The 16,522-nt window shown below is 43.1% G+C and overlaps 1 protein-coding gene across 5 annotated transcripts in view; it reads left to right on the top strand.

Annotated features, from left to right (window-relative positions):
• LOC115174486 (serine/threonine-protein kinase PAK 5) overlaps positions 1–16,522 on the top strand; it is a 126,573-nt gene that overhangs the window by 52,954 nt on the left and 57,097 nt on the right. Inside the window, exon 1 of one of the 5 annotated variants that reach the window (XM_029733056.1) lies at positions 2–223. The exons of the other annotated variants lie outside the window; for them this stretch is intronic. Within the exon in view, the coding sequence (XP_029588916.1) occupies positions 29–223 (195 nt within the window). The 5' untranslated portion in view covers positions 2–28. Of the gene's footprint in view, position 1; positions 224–16,522 lie in introns of those variants that run through there. 5 annotated transcript variants of the gene reach the window in all.

The raw sequence follows: 16,522 nt of genomic DNA, 5'->3' as shown, positions 1-16,522 counted from the left end.
CAGGAGGTGCAGCTGGGCAGAGTGAGTTATGGTGGGGGTAGATGGAGGTGGGTATAAGGAGGGCCTAGAGGCCCAGGCACAGACCACAGATGAGAGGGGAAAGCGTTGGCTGGGCCAGAGGAGAAGACAGGAAGAGAGACAGGGACTACCAGTGTCAATGTGTGAGAGAGAGAGAGCTACAACACTGGAGTCCCACAGAGAAACGATTCATACACTCTCACAGGTGGAGTATTATGGCTGTTCAAGTTGTGTCAACAACCGTTGATGCGCTGGTAAAGGTTTAATATGTCATTTATTTCATGGGGGAGTTTCTCTGTCAGCAAACGGAAGTGTTGGGTGCATGTTGTTATGTTAAGTCGGGGTTTAGGGTCTTCAAACGTGCTGTTTCCTTTGCTGTGAGTTGTGTGGTCACACTATGCAGTGTGTTGATGTGTTCTCTACTGCGGTCAGCTATTTGGAGGGTGAAGTATTCATGTTCATCCACAGTGTTTTCATGGGCTTATATAGTGGTTAACTGTCACCTTACAGTGTCTGACTGAAATCGATGAATTAGAAGTGCTGTTTAGGAGAAGTGTGACGTTTGGTGCAAGTATGACAGAGTTATTTTGGTTCAGGAGCTGCGTTCAGGTGCTATGATATCTGCCCTTAAACCGGATGGGACCAGGAGGGAGGGAGAGAGAGAGAAAGAGAGAGTGTCAGGTGCCGAAACGACTATTTGAACAGTGAAGTGTAGGGTTATTAAAGAGTCGACACGTTACACAGAGCACCAAGACACAATTCATCTTACCACTGGAGGTGTTAATGGCACTGGACTCTCTCCAAATCAACTTCCTCCACTGAGAATGGATAGTACTCATAGTGTTCAGTTGAAAGTACCCCAGACTTCTTATGATCTATCTGTCAATGAACTGCATAACTGTATTACTTTGCTTCAATAATGAATGACTAATGAATAATAGTTTGCCCAGTGTTGGTTGTTGAAAGGTCACTTCTTTTATTATATCGTTTTCCAGTGTCTATTATCTGCATGTCAATTTGATTGTACTCCGAATTTGGTTTCATCTTTGTATTTGCACACACGTACGTACGCACGTACGTACTCACACACACACACACACACACACACACACACACACACACACACACACACGCACACACACACACACACACACACACACACACACGCACGCACACACACACACACACACACACACACACACGCACACACGCACACACACACACACACAAACTCCTAGACAGAGAGAGCATCTGCATTTCTTGGCAGTCATAGAGGCTGAAGTGGATGGCATTGATTTAAGCCTCTTTATCTTTCTTTACCTCCATCCTCTCCTCCACCTCCTCATTCTCTCGCTCTGTGTTCGTCTCTCATTCCTGTCATTCACAGACACAGTCTCTAAATCTCAGAGCCGTCGGAGTCACGGTCAGAGAGATTTGACACACTCACACACACACACACACTCTGCGTCTACATTGGAGGTGGATAATTCTTCGGTCTCATTGTGACTGTGCACTCAGTTGACCAAATCAGCGGTGCTGGATTCTTTGTATGGGTCTACTGCACCCCCTGGTGGTTAGTTTTAGCCTGTCCCTGTGACTCCCCTGTTACACCATAGAAATACATTGAGGACCTACTGTATCTACCCTTATGCTCACTGGCCCTAGTTAGGAGGACACCATGTGGCACAACAAGGTATTGTGAAAGTCAAAGTGATATGGTATCCGTGGCGTTCTACTGTCAGTAGCCTGAACACCAATGAGACAAGGAGAGGAAGATAGGCAAGACAATGAGACAGAGCTGAAGCTTTCTGATATCACAAATTGACTATGTGCGTCTATTGCACTGTACTGTACTCACCTTCCATTTCTCCCTCCCATAACCTATCTTGACATATAGACATATAGATTTCAATATGCAGCAATGTATATTCAACTAAACCCTACTCAGGTATAACTCATGTCTGGTTCAATTGGTTTTGATATATTCTCCTTTATCGCCTACAGTGACTGACCTTGGGAGACTGTGTGTGTGTGTGTGTGTGTGTGTGTGTGTGTGTGTGTGTGTGTGTGTGTGTGTGTGTGTGTGTGTGTGTGTGTGTGTGTGTGTGTGTGTGTGTGTGTGTGTGTGTGTGTGTGTGTGTGTGAAAAACAGAGAGAGAGTTAAAGGAAGAATAAGTGAAGTTAACTTTCTGACAGGACTTGGACTTAGATTAATGACTGTCCGTGTGTAATTAAGGCATGGTGAGTGGCTGTCTATCTGGCTGTGTGAGCGTGCACTTGCATGTGTGTGTTTGTGCGTGCGTGCGTGTGTGAGTGTGTGAAATGTAACCAAAGGGAGCTCCTGTCTCTCTCAAAGCAGTGAGAAGAAGATAACACTGGGATGCTCCTATTAGAGAGCCCTAATTGATCTCCTCGTCTCTGTGCGGAGGCCAGTGGATCAGGAAGTTTCAGTGACAGTGATAAACTCATTGAAAAACTCCTAGAGAAGCTCCTCGAGGCAGAGAGATTTGGGATTTTATTTACGACATCACTATTGATTCATTGTGGGGGCCTCTTCCATCCACGGCTGTTCATAGCCAAACATCAGTGTTTGCCAGCAAACAATTCTTGGTTACAAGGTCTGCATTATGCACTTAAGGGATACAGCCATATGCTTGTCTTTGATGTGATCTGTAACACCCACTAGCCTCTATGTGGTGAGTATCTAATGTAGGCCTAGCATGACTCATGGGTCCTGGGGCTGGTAGTAGAGCATTTCCCCAGAGAGGTCAGGGGGAATGGGTCAGAGTGGTTTCAGCTGTGGCCTGGATCACATCACATCAGAGGAACACAGTAAACACACACACAGCACCGCTAGGCCTGGGGTCTTTTCTGGGCTGCCCTAGTCTCCCGGGGGGAGATGACACATCCTACATCTAACAAACAGAAATGCAATTCTAAATAGGCAGCCATCTTGAAAAAGAGAAATGGTATGTGTTTGTTTGTTGTTGTGTCATTACAATAGTCACAAGAGTTGGCTAAAGCACAGATTTGTCCAGGCTAATATCTCTGCTCTAGGGCCAGGGGCCTCATTTATAACCGTTGCGTAAATTTCACACTAAATATCTGCGTGCGCCGTTTCTGAAAAGAATAGGTAAGTAGAAAAATATTGTGATTTATAAACTTGGTGTTTATAAACGCCATTCATACGCATGTTTCTAGCAACGTGTATGCCCTGCCCACCTGAGATGTGTTTTTTTTCTGCCTTCTATTTCCTGTGTTGGAGGTGTGCAAAATCCAGTTGTCACTTAAACCTTGCTGTGTTGATTGCTTTCATTTGACTCCTGCGACTCTTTCATACTCTTCATACGCTTGTGCCTGATGTTTTGTCCCGTTAACGCTACTACCGCGGAAAGGTCTGTAATGACCTGTCAAACACGCCCCGGTAATGGCTGAAATGGGCTCAATGGAATACATTGTCCTGCCGTTGAATCTATAACGCTAAAGCTTCGTCAGGGATTTAACGTTTCAACACTTACATTACAAGGACGAGAAGAAAGATTACTTTATTTTGATGGGTGTTTATTTTTAGTGGGATTAAAAAAAAAAAAAATGTAATTTAATGTGTGTAGAGTCATTATAAATGTATGTGCATATTATGTGTGTGTGAGCAAATGATAGCGTGAGTATTTGTGTGTGTGTTGGAGTGTCAGTGTGTGTGAGTGTGTAGGACCTTTTGAGTGTGCATAGAGAAAGTGCAAAAATTCTAATAAAATAAAATACAAGGGTCAACTCAGATAGTCTGGGTAGCCATTTTGTTAGCTATTTAGCAGTCTTATGGCTTAGGGATAGAAGCTGTTCAGGAGCCTGTTGGTGTCAGTCTTGATGCACCGGTACCGCTTGCCATGCGGAACCAAAGGGAACAGTCTATGGCTTGGGTGGCTGGAGTCTTTGTAACGATATTTGGGCTTGCCTTTCACACCGCCTGATATAGAGGTCCTGGATGGCAGGGAGCTTTGCCCCAGTGATGTATTGGGCTGTCCGCACCACCCTCTGTAGCACCATATGATCAAGGGCTGTGCTATTGCCATACCAAGCAGTGATGCAGCCAGTCAAGATGCTCTCAATGGTACAGCTGTATAACTTTTTCAGGATTTAAGGGCCCATGCCAAACTTTTTCAACCTCCTGAGAGGGAACAGGTGCTGTCGCGCCTTCTTCATTTTGTAATGAAGCCGGTGACAGAGGTGGTTAGCCCATTGATGTTATTGGTGGAGTCTTTGAAACATATTCCAATCAGCGCTAGCAAAGCAGTCCTGGTGCATAATCTCTGATTCTGGTGACCATTTCTCAACAGAGCGAGTCACGGGTAATTCCTGTTTGAGCTTCTGCTTGTAAACAGGAGACAGGAGTATGGAGTAATGATCTGATTTGCCAAATGGAAGACGAGGGTGGGCCTTCTATGCTTGATTGTGGGTAGAATAACAGTGGTCTAGGACTTTATTGCCTTTAGTGGCAAGGGAGATGTGTTGATGGAAGTTGGGAATCACATGTCTTAATGACGAAGATTTAAAATCACAGCCTCTGGATGTAAGTTTTCCTGCTTGTTCATAGCTTTGTACAGTTCGCTAAGTGCCAGCTTGTTATTTTTCTTGTCCTGAGGTGGAATGTATACAACAGTCACGATAACAGCTGAAAACTCCCTCAGGAGGTAGAAGGGTCAGCATTTGACCATCAGGCATTCCAAGACGGGTGTACAATGGGTCGACACTTCCACCGCGCTCGAGTCAGCACACCAGTTGTTGTTTATGAGGAGGCAAACCCCTCCCCCTTTCGATTTCCCTGACTCCATTGTCCTGTCCGCACGGTGAATGGAGAATCCATCAAGTTGGATAGCCAAGGGAAAGCCAGCCAATTCACGGACATAACCCCTTTCTTCCGGACAAGCTAAACACCTTCTTCGCTTGCTTTGAGGAATACAACACCAAGCCACCAATGTGGGCCGCAGCCGCTTATGAGGACTGTGTGCTCCCAATATCCATGGCTGATGTGAGTAAGACATTCAAGCGTGTTAACCCTCGCAAGGCTGCCGGCCCAGATGGCATCCCAAGCCGCATCCTCAGAGCATGTGCAGAATTTTATGGACATACTGTATTCAATCTCTCCCTATCCCAGTCTGTTGTCATCACTTGCTTCAAGACGCCCACAATGGTTGCCGTACCCAAGAAAGTGAAGGTAACTGAACTAAATGACTATCACCCCGTAGCACTCACTTCTGCCATCATGAAGTGCTTTGAGAGTCTTGTTAAGGATCATATCACCTCCACCTTACCCTAGCCCCACTACAATTTGCATACCGCCCCAACAGATCCACAGATGACGCAATTGCCATTGAACTGCACTCAGATTTATGAACATGGTGTTTGGGATTGTGTGTTTTTATATATATTGATGGCTATTTTTCAGTGTTACTTTTGATTTTGATATCACATGGATTAGCTTTTCTGCATCATTTAATTACAAAAAGTTTCAGATTTTTGTTACGAGGATGGAAAAAGACTACTCTTGAAATATTTTTGATATTTTCGTCAAAACAGAGATCAGGGTCCAGAGTAACTCCAAGGCCCTTCACAGTTTTATTTGAGATGACTGCACAACCATAGAGATTCATTGTCAGATCCAACAGCAGATCTCTTTGTTTCTTAGGACCTAGAATTAGCATCTCCGTTTTGTCCAAGGTTCAATGTAAAACATTTGCCGTCATCCACTTCCTTATGTCTGAAACACCGGCTGCCAGGGTATGCAATTTTGGGGCTTCACCATTTCATCTAAATGTACAACTGTGTTTTGTCTACATAGCAGTGAAAGTTGACATCACCGAATGACATCTCCAAGAGGTAGAATATACAGAATATAGAGTATAGTGAAAACAATATTGGTCCTAGAACGGAACCTTGAGGAACACTGAAACTTACCATTGATTTGTCAGAGGACAAACCATCCACAGAGACAAACTGATATCTTTCCGACAGATAAGATCTAAACCAAGAACTTGTCTGTGTAGACCAATTAGGGTTTCTAATCTCTCTAAAATAATGTGGTGATTGATGGTGTCAAAAGCGGCACTAAGTTCTAGGAGCACGAGGACAGACGCAGAGCCTTGGTCTGATGCCATTAAATAGTCATTTACCACCTTCACGAATGTGGTCTCTGTACTACGATGGGGTCAAAAACTAGACTGGAGCGTTTTATTTGCATTATTTGTCTTCAGGAAGGCAGTCAGACAAAATTCACAAATTCTACAGCACGATGGCAGAGTCATGTCTTAAGTGTAAAACTAACAATGACTCAATAATTCATACTTTCTGGGAATGCTATAAAGTCCAAAAGTTATGAGCAGAGTTAGAAAGTTGACTGTCAGAATTATTACAATGTAAACTTACTTTTAATCTGTCTGTCTGCATATTCCAAGACATGGTATATGGGGTGTAATCTTGAAAGAAAATGTATACTAAAACTTGGGAATCCATCAATCCACTATCATTAACATTTTGAGAAGAATGGGAAATTCAATATAGGCCGATTCGCATTTTTATTTTCCGGGTCAAGGTTTGGCTTTTTCAGGAGAGGCTTTATTACTGCCACATTTAGTGAGTTTGGTACACATCCAGAGGATAGGTAGACGTTTATTATGTTCAACACAGGAGGGCCAAGCACAGGAAGTAGCTCTTTCAGTAGTTTAGTTGGAATAGGGCCCAGTAGACAGCTGGAAGGTTTAGAGGCCATGACTATTTTCGTGAATATGTCGAGAGATACAGGATTAAAAAAAACTTGATCCGAGGTCCTGGCAGTTCTGTGCATACTCAGGACAACAGATTTTTGAAGAAATATGCAGATTCAAATAGGAGTCCTTAATTTGTTTTATAATGATCATGATCTTTTCGTCGAAGAAGTTCATGAATTCTTCACTGCTGAAATGAAGGCCGTTTTCACTTGGGGAATGCTGCTTTTTAGCTTTGCGACAGCATCGAAAATACATTTTGGGTTGTTTTTATTCTCCTCATCCAGGTTGGAAAAGTAGGCTGATTGAGCAGCAGTGAGAGCTTTTCGATATTGCACGGTACTGTCTTTCCAAGCTAGTCGGAACTCCTTTCCAATTTTCTGGAAGCTTCCTTCAGGACTCTGGTATTTTCTGTATACCAGGGAGCTAGTTTCTTGACTTTTTGTAATGTTGTTTTTAGCGGTGCGACTGCATCTAGGGTATTACGCAAGGGAGTCTGGAAGGGCATCTAGGAATCTTTGGGTTGTCCGAGAATTTATAGTGTGGCTTTGATAATCCTTGGTTGGGGTCTAAGCAAATGATTTGTTGCGATTGCAATTGTAATAAGATGGTGGTCCAATAGTCCAGGATTATGAGGAAAAACATTTAGGTCCACAATATTCCACAGGACAAAACTAGATCCAGGGTATGATTGTGGCAATGCGTAGGTCCTGAGACATGTTGGACAAAACCCACTGAGACAATAATGGCTCCAAAAGCCTTTTGAAGTGGGTCTGTGGACTTCTCCATGTGTATATTGAAGTCACCAAAAATTATAATATTATATGCCACGAGGTCTGATAGGAATTCAGGGAACTCAGTGAGGAACGCAGTATACGGCCCAGGAAGCCTGTAACAGAAGCTTAAAAAAAGTGATTGAGTAGATTTCATGACTAGAACCTCAAAAAATGAAAACAGGGTTATTTGTTTTCATAAATTGACATTTGCGGTCATAAATGTTTTAACAACACCTCCACCTTTATGGGATGCATGGGGGAAATGGTCACTAGTGTAACCAGAAGGAGAGGCCTCATTTAACGCAGTAAATTAATCGGCCCTTAAGCAATGTTTCAGTCAGGCCAATCCCATCAAGTTTATGATCAGTGATTAGTTCATTGAATATGACTGCCTTGGAAGTGATGAGAGATCTAACATTAAGTAGTCATATTTTGAGATGTAAGGTATTATCACAATCTCCTTCAAAAATGACCTATGGGGGAGGTTTTTATTCCAGTGAGATTGCTAAGGCGAACAACGCCATGTTTAGTTTGGCCTGACCTAGATCGAGGGACATACATGGTCTTAATGGGGAGAACAGAGCTGACTACACTGACTGTGCTAGGGGCAGACTCCACTAAGCTGGCAGGCTGGCTAACAGCCTGCTACCTGGCCTGCACCCTATTTCATTGGGGAGCTAGAGGAGTTAGAGCCCTGTCTATTTGATAGATAAAATCAGAGCACCCCTCCAGCTTGGATGGAGTCCATCACTCCTCAGGAGGCCAGGATTGGTCCTGTTTGTGTGTGAGTCCCAGAAAGAGGGCCAATTATCTACAAATTCAATCTTTTGTTAGGGGCAGCAAACCGTTTTCCACCAGCGATTGAGTTGTGCGAGTCTGCTGTAGAGCTCATCACTACCCTTTACTGGGAGGGGCCAGAGAGAATTACTTAATGTCGACACATCTTTCTGGCTAAGTTACGCGCTGAAGCGAAGTTGTGCTTGGTGACCTCTGACTGTTTCATCCTAACATCGTTGGTGCCGACGTGGATAACAGTATCCCTATACTCTCTACACTTTCCAGTTTTAGCTTCAAAAAGCACCATCTTCGGATTAGCCTTTACGTCGGTAGCCCTGGCCCCTGGTAAACAATGTATGATCGCTGGATGATTCTTTTTAAGTCTAATATTGCGGGAAATGGATTCGCCAATGACTAGGGATTTCAATTTGTCAGAGCTAATGGTGGCAGTCTTTAGCGGCTCAGACCCCATAACGGGTGGTGAAGAGACCTGAGAAGGCTCGGCTGAATGAGCGACGCCGGTTGAGCATGCAGGCAGCATTTCTTTCCACACTCTAAAAGTAAAAGGTTCCTTGAGTATCCTTCAGGGGTTCTTCAAATTTAATCTGTGGAGGAACCCCTATAAGTTCTTCAAAGAACCCCTTTTAATGGATCCTCGAAGAGCCTTTTGGGGTAATTTTTTTTTACTTACCCCCCCTCCCCTGTTATTATAATGTTTGATTATTATTATAGTATTATTAATAGTATAGGGCAGTATTAATAATATGAATAATACGCATAACAATAACACAATATTTTAGTTCTCAGTGTTTATTGTGATTTTAGTGGAAAAGCAGAATATAAAAATCTAAATATGAGGTAAACTCCCAGCAGAGCCCCAAGTCCAATGGGTATATCCTCTGGTGTGTTGATGTTAATGTGTTGATGTTCTCCGTATCCATAGACAGAATGATTTTACAGTACATATTGATCAAACAGGTTTCCTGTTTTATTTACCAGTGGTTTAGGGAGGGTGAAGTCTTTGCATCTAAAAAAATAGCAATTATAGAGATGATTAATAAAATATGCACACGACAATATTCATACCTTGGTTGTTGTGGTGAATGTGAATGAAAAAACCTGTTTTGATAATGGTGTTCATACACATACCTTGTCCATAATGTAGAGGCTTATGGGATATTCATTGATGAGGAAAGGAAGGAGGATGGTAAGTATGATACGCATACATACCAATACCAATTGACATACCTTTGTATATGCCTCCTTGTCTGTATACCTGCAGACACAGACACAAAAGTGAGAAGTTCAGTCACCTGCACCCAATACAGCTAGCCTTCAACATATTCTTAAAGCCTACATATTTTTACCTCTTTGTTGATTGATATCCATTGAATTGTGTCCATTTTCTGTTTTCAAATAAAACCAAAATAAAATTGTATTGGTTACATACACATATTTTGCAGATGTTATTGCGGGTGTAGCGAAATGCTTGTGTTCCTAGCTCCAACAGTGCAGTAGTATCTCATTGTTGGTAATCAGGCCTGCTACTGTTGTGCCATCTGCAAACTTGATGATTGAATTGGAGGTGTGCGTGGCCATGCAGTCATGGGTGAACAGGGAGTACAGGAGGGGTCTGAGCACCCACCCTTGTGGGGCCCCTGTGTTGAGGATCAGCGAAGTGGAGGTGTTGTTTCCTACCTTCATCACCTAGGGGCGGCCCATCAGGAAGTCCAGGACCCAGTTGCACAGGGCGGGGTTCAGACCCAGGGCCCTGAGTTTAATGATGAGCTTGGAGGGTACTATGGTATTGAAGGTTGAGCTATAGTCAATGAACAGCATTCTGACATAGGTATTCCTCTTGCCCAGATGGGATAGGGCAGTGTGCAGTGCAATGCCGATTGCATCGTCTGGATTTATTGGGGCGTTAAGCAAATTGAAGTGGGTCTAGGGTGTTAGGTAAGGTAGAGGTGATATGATCCTTAACCTCTCTGGGGTATGTGGGACGGTAGCGTCCCACTCGCCAACAGCCAGTGAAATAGCAGAGCACCAAATTCAAAAAACAAAAATCTCATGATTCAAATTTCTCACACATACAAGTATTATACACCATTTTAAAGATAAACTTCTCGTTATTACAACCACACTGTCCGATTTCAAAAAGGCTTTATGGCAAAAGCATAGCATTAGATTATGTTAGGACAGCACCTAGACAAGAAAAACCACCCAGCCATTTTCCAAGCAAGGAGAGGCGTCACAAAAACCAGAAATACAGCTAAAATTAATCACTAACCTTTGATGATCTTCATCAGATGGCACTCATAGGACTTCATGTTACACAATACATGTATGTTTTGCTCGATAAAATTCATATTTATATCCACAAACCCCATTTTACATTGGCTTGTAATGTTCAGAAATGTTTTGCCTCCAAAACCACCGGTGAATGAGCACATCAATTTACAGAAATACTCATCATAAACGTTGATAAAATATTAAACTGTTATGCATAGAATTAAAGATACACTTCTCCTTAATGCAACCGCTTTGTCAGATTTCAAAAAAGCTTTACGGCAAAAGCACACTTTGCAATAATCTGAGTACAGCGCTCAGTCACCAAAACAAGCCATACAGATACCGCCATGTTGTGGAGTCAACAAAAGTCAGAAATAGCATTATAAATATTCACTTACCTTTGGTGATCTTCATCGGAATGCACTCCCAGGTATCCCAGATCCACAATAAATGTTTGTTTTGTTCGATAAAGTTCATCTTTATGTCCAAATACCTCCATTTTGTTCGCGCGTTAGGTTCACTATTCCAAATGCAGAAGGCGCACGCACTAAAGTCCAGACGAAAAGTCTAAAAAGTTATATTACAGTTTGTAGAAGCATGTCAAATTTTATTTTATTTTATTTTTTTATTTATTTCACCTTTATTTAACCAGGTAGGCAAGTTGAGAACAAGTTCTCATTTACAATTGCGACCTGGCCAAGATAAAGCAAAGCAGTTCGACAACATACAAAAACACAGAGTTACACATGGAGTAAAACAACATACAATCAATGATGCAGTAGAAAAAAAATAAGACTATATACAATGTGAGCAAATGATGTGAGATAATGGAGGTAAAGGCAAAAAAATGCCATGGTGGCAAAGTAAATAAAGTATGGCAAGAAAAACACTGGAATGGTAGATTTGTAGTTTGAAGAAAGTTAAAAGTTAAAATATAAATAATATGGTGCAAAGGAGCAAAATAAATAAAATAAATAAATACAGTAGGGGAAAAGGTAGTAGTTTGGGCTCAATTAAAGATGGGCTATGTACAGGTGCAGAGATCTGTGAGCTGCTCTGACAGCTGGTGCTTAAAGCTAGTGAGGGAGATAAGTGTTTCCAGTTTTAGAGATTTTTGTAGTTCGTTCCAGTCATTGGCAGCTGAGAACTGGAAGGAGAGACGACCAAAGGAGGAGTTGGCTTTAGGGGTGACCAGAGAGATATACCTGCTGGAGCGCGTGCTACAGGTGGGTGCTGCTATGGTGACCAGTGAGCGGAGATAAGGGGGGACTTTACCTAGCAGGGTCTTGTAGATGACCTGGAGCCAATGTGTTTGGCGACGATTATGAAGTGAAGGCCAGCCAACGAGAGCATACAGGTCGCAGTGGTGGGTTGTATATGGGGCTTTGGTGACAAAACGGATGGCACTGTGATAGACTGCATCCAGCTTGTTGAGTAGGGTATTGGAGGCTATTTTGTAAATGACATCGCCGAAGTCGAGGATTGGTAGGATGGTCAGTTTTATGAGGGTATGTTTGGCAGCATGAGTGAAGGATGCTTTGTTGCGAAATAGGAAGCCAATTCTAGATTTCACTTTGGATTGGAGATGATTGATGTGAGTCTGGAAGGAGAGTTTACAGTCTAACCAGACACCTAGGTATTTGTAGTTGTCCACAAATTCTAAGTTAGAACCGTCCAGAGAAGTTATGCTGGATGGGCGGGCAGGTGCAGGCAGCGATCGGTTGAAGAGCATGCATTTAGTTTTACTTGTGTTTAGGAGCAGTTGGAGACCACGGAAGGAGAGTTGAATGGCATTGAAGCTCGTCTGGAGGGTTGTTAACACAGTGTCCAAAGAAGGGCCAGAAGTATACAGAATGGTGTCGTCTGCGTAGAGGTGGATCAGAGATTCACCAGCAGCAAGAGCGACATCATTTATGTATACAGAGAAAAGAGTTGGCCCAAGAATTGAACCCTGTGGTACCCCCATAGAGACTGCCAGAGGTCCAGACAGTAGGCCCTCCGATTTGACACACTGAACTCTGTCAGAGAAGTAGTTGGTGAACCAGGCGACGCAATCGTTTGAGAAACCAAGGCTACTAAGTCTGCCGATGAGGATGTGGTGATTAACAGAGTCAAAAGCTTTGGCCAGGTCAATGAATACGGCAGCACAGTAATGTTTCTTATCGATGGCGGTTACGATGTCGTTTAGGACCTTGAGCGTGGCTGAGGTGCACCCATGACCAGCTCTGAAACCAGATTGCATAGCGGAGAGGGTGCGGTGGGATTCAAAATAGTCGGTAATCTGTTTGTTGACTTGGCTTTCGAAGACCTTAGAAAGGCAGGGTAGGATGGATATAGGTCTGTAGCAATTTGGGTCAAGAGTGTCACCTCCTTTGAAGAGGGGGATGACAGCAGCTGCTTTCCAATCTATGGGAATCTCAGACGACACGAAAGAGAGGTTGAACAGGCTAGTAATAGGGGTTGCAATAATTTCGGCACATAATTTTAGAAAGAAAGGGTCCAGATTGTCAAGCCCAGCTGATTTGTAGGGGTCCAGCTCTTTCAGAACATCAGCTGAATGGATTTGGGAGAAGGAGAAATGGGGGAGGCTTGGGCGAGTAGCTGTGGGGGGTGCAGTGCTGTTGAATGCAGTAGGGGTAGTTAGGTGGAAAGCATGGCCAGCCGTAGAAAAATGCTTATTGAAATTCTCAATTATAGTGGGCTTATCGGTGGTGACAGAGTTTCCTATCCTCAGTGCAGTGGGCAGTTGGGAGGAGGTGTTCTTATTCTCCATGGACTTTACAATGTCCCAGAACTTTTTAGAGTTGGAGTTGCACGAAGCAAATTTCTGTTTGAAAAAGCTAGCCTTGGCGTTTCTAACTGCCTGTGTGTATTGGTTTCTAACTTCCCTAAAAAGTTGCATATCGCGGGGGCAGTTCGATGCTAATGCAGAACGCCACAGGATATTTTTGTGTTGGTTAAGGGCAGTCAGGTCTGGGGAGAACCAAGGGCTATATCTGTTCCTGGTTCTAAATTTCTTGAAAGGGGCATGCTTATTTAAGATGGAGAGGAAGGCATTTTAAAAAAATAACCAGGCATCCTCTACTGACGGGATGAGGTCAATATCCTTCCAGGATACCAGGGCCAGGTCGATTAGAAAGGCTTGCTCGTTGAAATGTTTCAGGGAGCGTTTGACAGTGATGAGTGGAGGTCGTTTGACCGCTGACCCATTACGGGTGCAGGCAATGAGGCAGTGATCGCTGAGATCTTGGTTGAAAACAGCAGAGGTGTAATTAGAGGGCACATTGGTTAGGATGATATCTATGAGGGTGCCAGTGTTTGCGGCTTTGGGGTTGTACCTGGTGGGTTCATTAATAATTTGTGTGAGATTGAGGGCATCAAGCTTGGATTGTAGAATGGCTGGGGTGTTAAGCATGTCCCAGTTTAGGTCGCCTAGTAGCACGAGCTCTGAAGATAGATGGGGGGCAATCAGTTCACATATGGTGTCCAGAGCACAGCTAGGGGCCGAGGGGGGTCTATAGCAGGCGGCAACGGTGAGAGACTTGTTTTTGGAGAGGTGGATTTTTAAAAGTAGAAGTTCAAATTGTTTGGGTACAGACCTGGATAGCAGGACAGAACTCTGCAAGCTATCTCTGCAGTAGATTGCAACACCGCCCCCTTTGGTCGTTCTATCTTGTCTGAAAACGTTGTAGTTAGGGATGAAGATTTCACAGTTTTTGGTGGACTTCCTAAGCCAAGATTCAGACACAGCTAGGACATCCGGGTTGGCAGAGTGTGCTAAAGCAGTGAATAAAACAAACTTAGGGAGGAGGCTTCTAATGTTAACATGCATGAAACCAAGGCTATTACGGTTACAGAAGTCATCAAAAGAGAGCGCCTGGGGAGTAGGTGTGGAGCCAGGCACTGCAGGGCCTGATGTGTAGAATCAATCTTTAGGATGTTTTTATCATAAATCTTCAAAAATATTCCAACTGGACAATTCCTTTGTCTTCATAAAGGAAAGAGAACTGAGCTTGTGCTCATGGCAGCGAATGTAACTAAAATAATGGCCTACTGCCAGACACCTGACTCAAACAGCTCTTATTCGCTCCCCATTCACAGTAGAAGCCTGCAGCAACGTTCTAAAGACTGTTGACAATGCAATATGACCCCATAGACACTGTATATTGCATAGGCAATCACTTGAAAAACTACAAACCTCAGATTTCCACACTTCCTGGTTGGATTTTTCCTCAGGTTTTTGCCTGCCATATGAGTTCTGTTATACTCACAGACATCATTTAAACAGTTTTAGAAACTTCAGAGTGTTTTCTATCCAAATTTACTAATTATATGCATATTCTTGCTTTTTGGCCTGAGTAGCAGGAAGTTTACTCTGGGCACGCTTTTCATCCGGACGTCAAAATACTGCCCCCTACCCCAATGAAGTTTAACTAGGTTCTCAAATCAATTCATGATGACAGAAGTGAGTCCTACCGTGCTACACAACAATAATGGCGGCATAGGGGAGGGCTGCTGTTTTACGGGCTCCTAACCAACTGTGCTATTTTGTTGGTTTTCTCGCATTGTTTGTAACTAATTTTGTACATAATGTTGCTGCTCACATCTCTTATGACCGAAAAGAGCTTCTGGACATCAGAACACCGATTACTCACCTCGAACTGGACAAAAAACATTATTTAATGAGTCTGACGCGAAGGATATACTGCTTTGTCAAGACAAGGCCCAAATCCCCGTCATCAGTGTGAATAAAAGACGGAGGAAAGGGGGAGGAGGGCGACGAGTAGGTAAACCACCACTTCCCTCTGTATTATTGGCCAAAGTGCAATCATTGAAAAACAAACTGGATGATCTTCGATCAAGACTATCCTACCAACTGTAATATCTTATGTTTCACCGAGACTTGGCTGAACGACAATGCGGTTCATATAGAGCTGGCTGGCTTCTCCATGTTTAGGCAGGACAGAGCAGCTACGTCGGGTAAGACAAGGGGCTGTGGTGTGTGTCTAATATTAAAGAAGTCTCGAGGTATTGCTTGCTGAGGTAGAATACCTCATGATAAGCTGTAGACCACACCATCTACCAAGAGAGTTCTCATCTGTATTATTCGTAGCCATCTATTTACCACCACAAACCGATGCTGGCACTAAGACTGCACTCAACGAGCTGTATAAGGCCATAAGCAAACAAGAAAATGCTCATCCAGAAGTGGCGCTCCTAGTGGCCGGGGACTTTAACCTCTCTAGGGCCGGCGGGACGAAATCGTCCCACCTACGTAACAGCCAGTGGAATCCTGTGGCGCGTTATTCAAATACCTTAGAAATGCTATTACTTCAATTTCTCAAACATATGACTATTTTACAGCATTTTAAAGACAAGACTCTCTTTAATCTAACCCCACTGTCCGATTTCAAAAAGGCTTTACAACGAAAGCAAAACATTAGATTATGTTAGGAGAGTAGATAGACACAAATAACCACACAACCATTTTTCAAGCAAGCATATATGTCACAAAAACCCAAAACACCGCTAAATGCAGCACTAACCTTTGTTGATCTTCATCAGATGACACTCCTAGGACATTATGTTATATAATACATGCATGTTCTGTTCAATCAAGTCCATATTTATATCAAAAAACAGCTTTTTACATTGGCATGTGATGTTCAGAAATTGTATTCCCACCGAAAACTTCCGGTGAATTTACTAAATTTAAGAATTATAGATACAGAACTCCTTTATGCAATCGCTATGTCAGATTTTAAAATAGCTTTTCGGCGAAAGCACATTTTGCAATATTCTGAGTACATAGCTCAGCCATCACGGCTAGCTAATTTGACACACGCCAAGTTCGGGGCAACCTAAACTCAGAATTACTATTCGAAAAATTGGATTACCATT

Source organism: Salmo trutta, chromosome 35, assembly GCF_901001165.1.
Source record: "Salmo trutta chromosome 35, fSalTru1.1, whole genome shotgun sequence".
In the NCBI taxonomy this organism is placed as follows: Eukaryota; Metazoa; Chordata; class Actinopteri; order Salmoniformes; family Salmonidae; genus Salmo; species Salmo trutta.
This window is presented reverse-complemented; position numbering and strand designations above follow the sequence as displayed.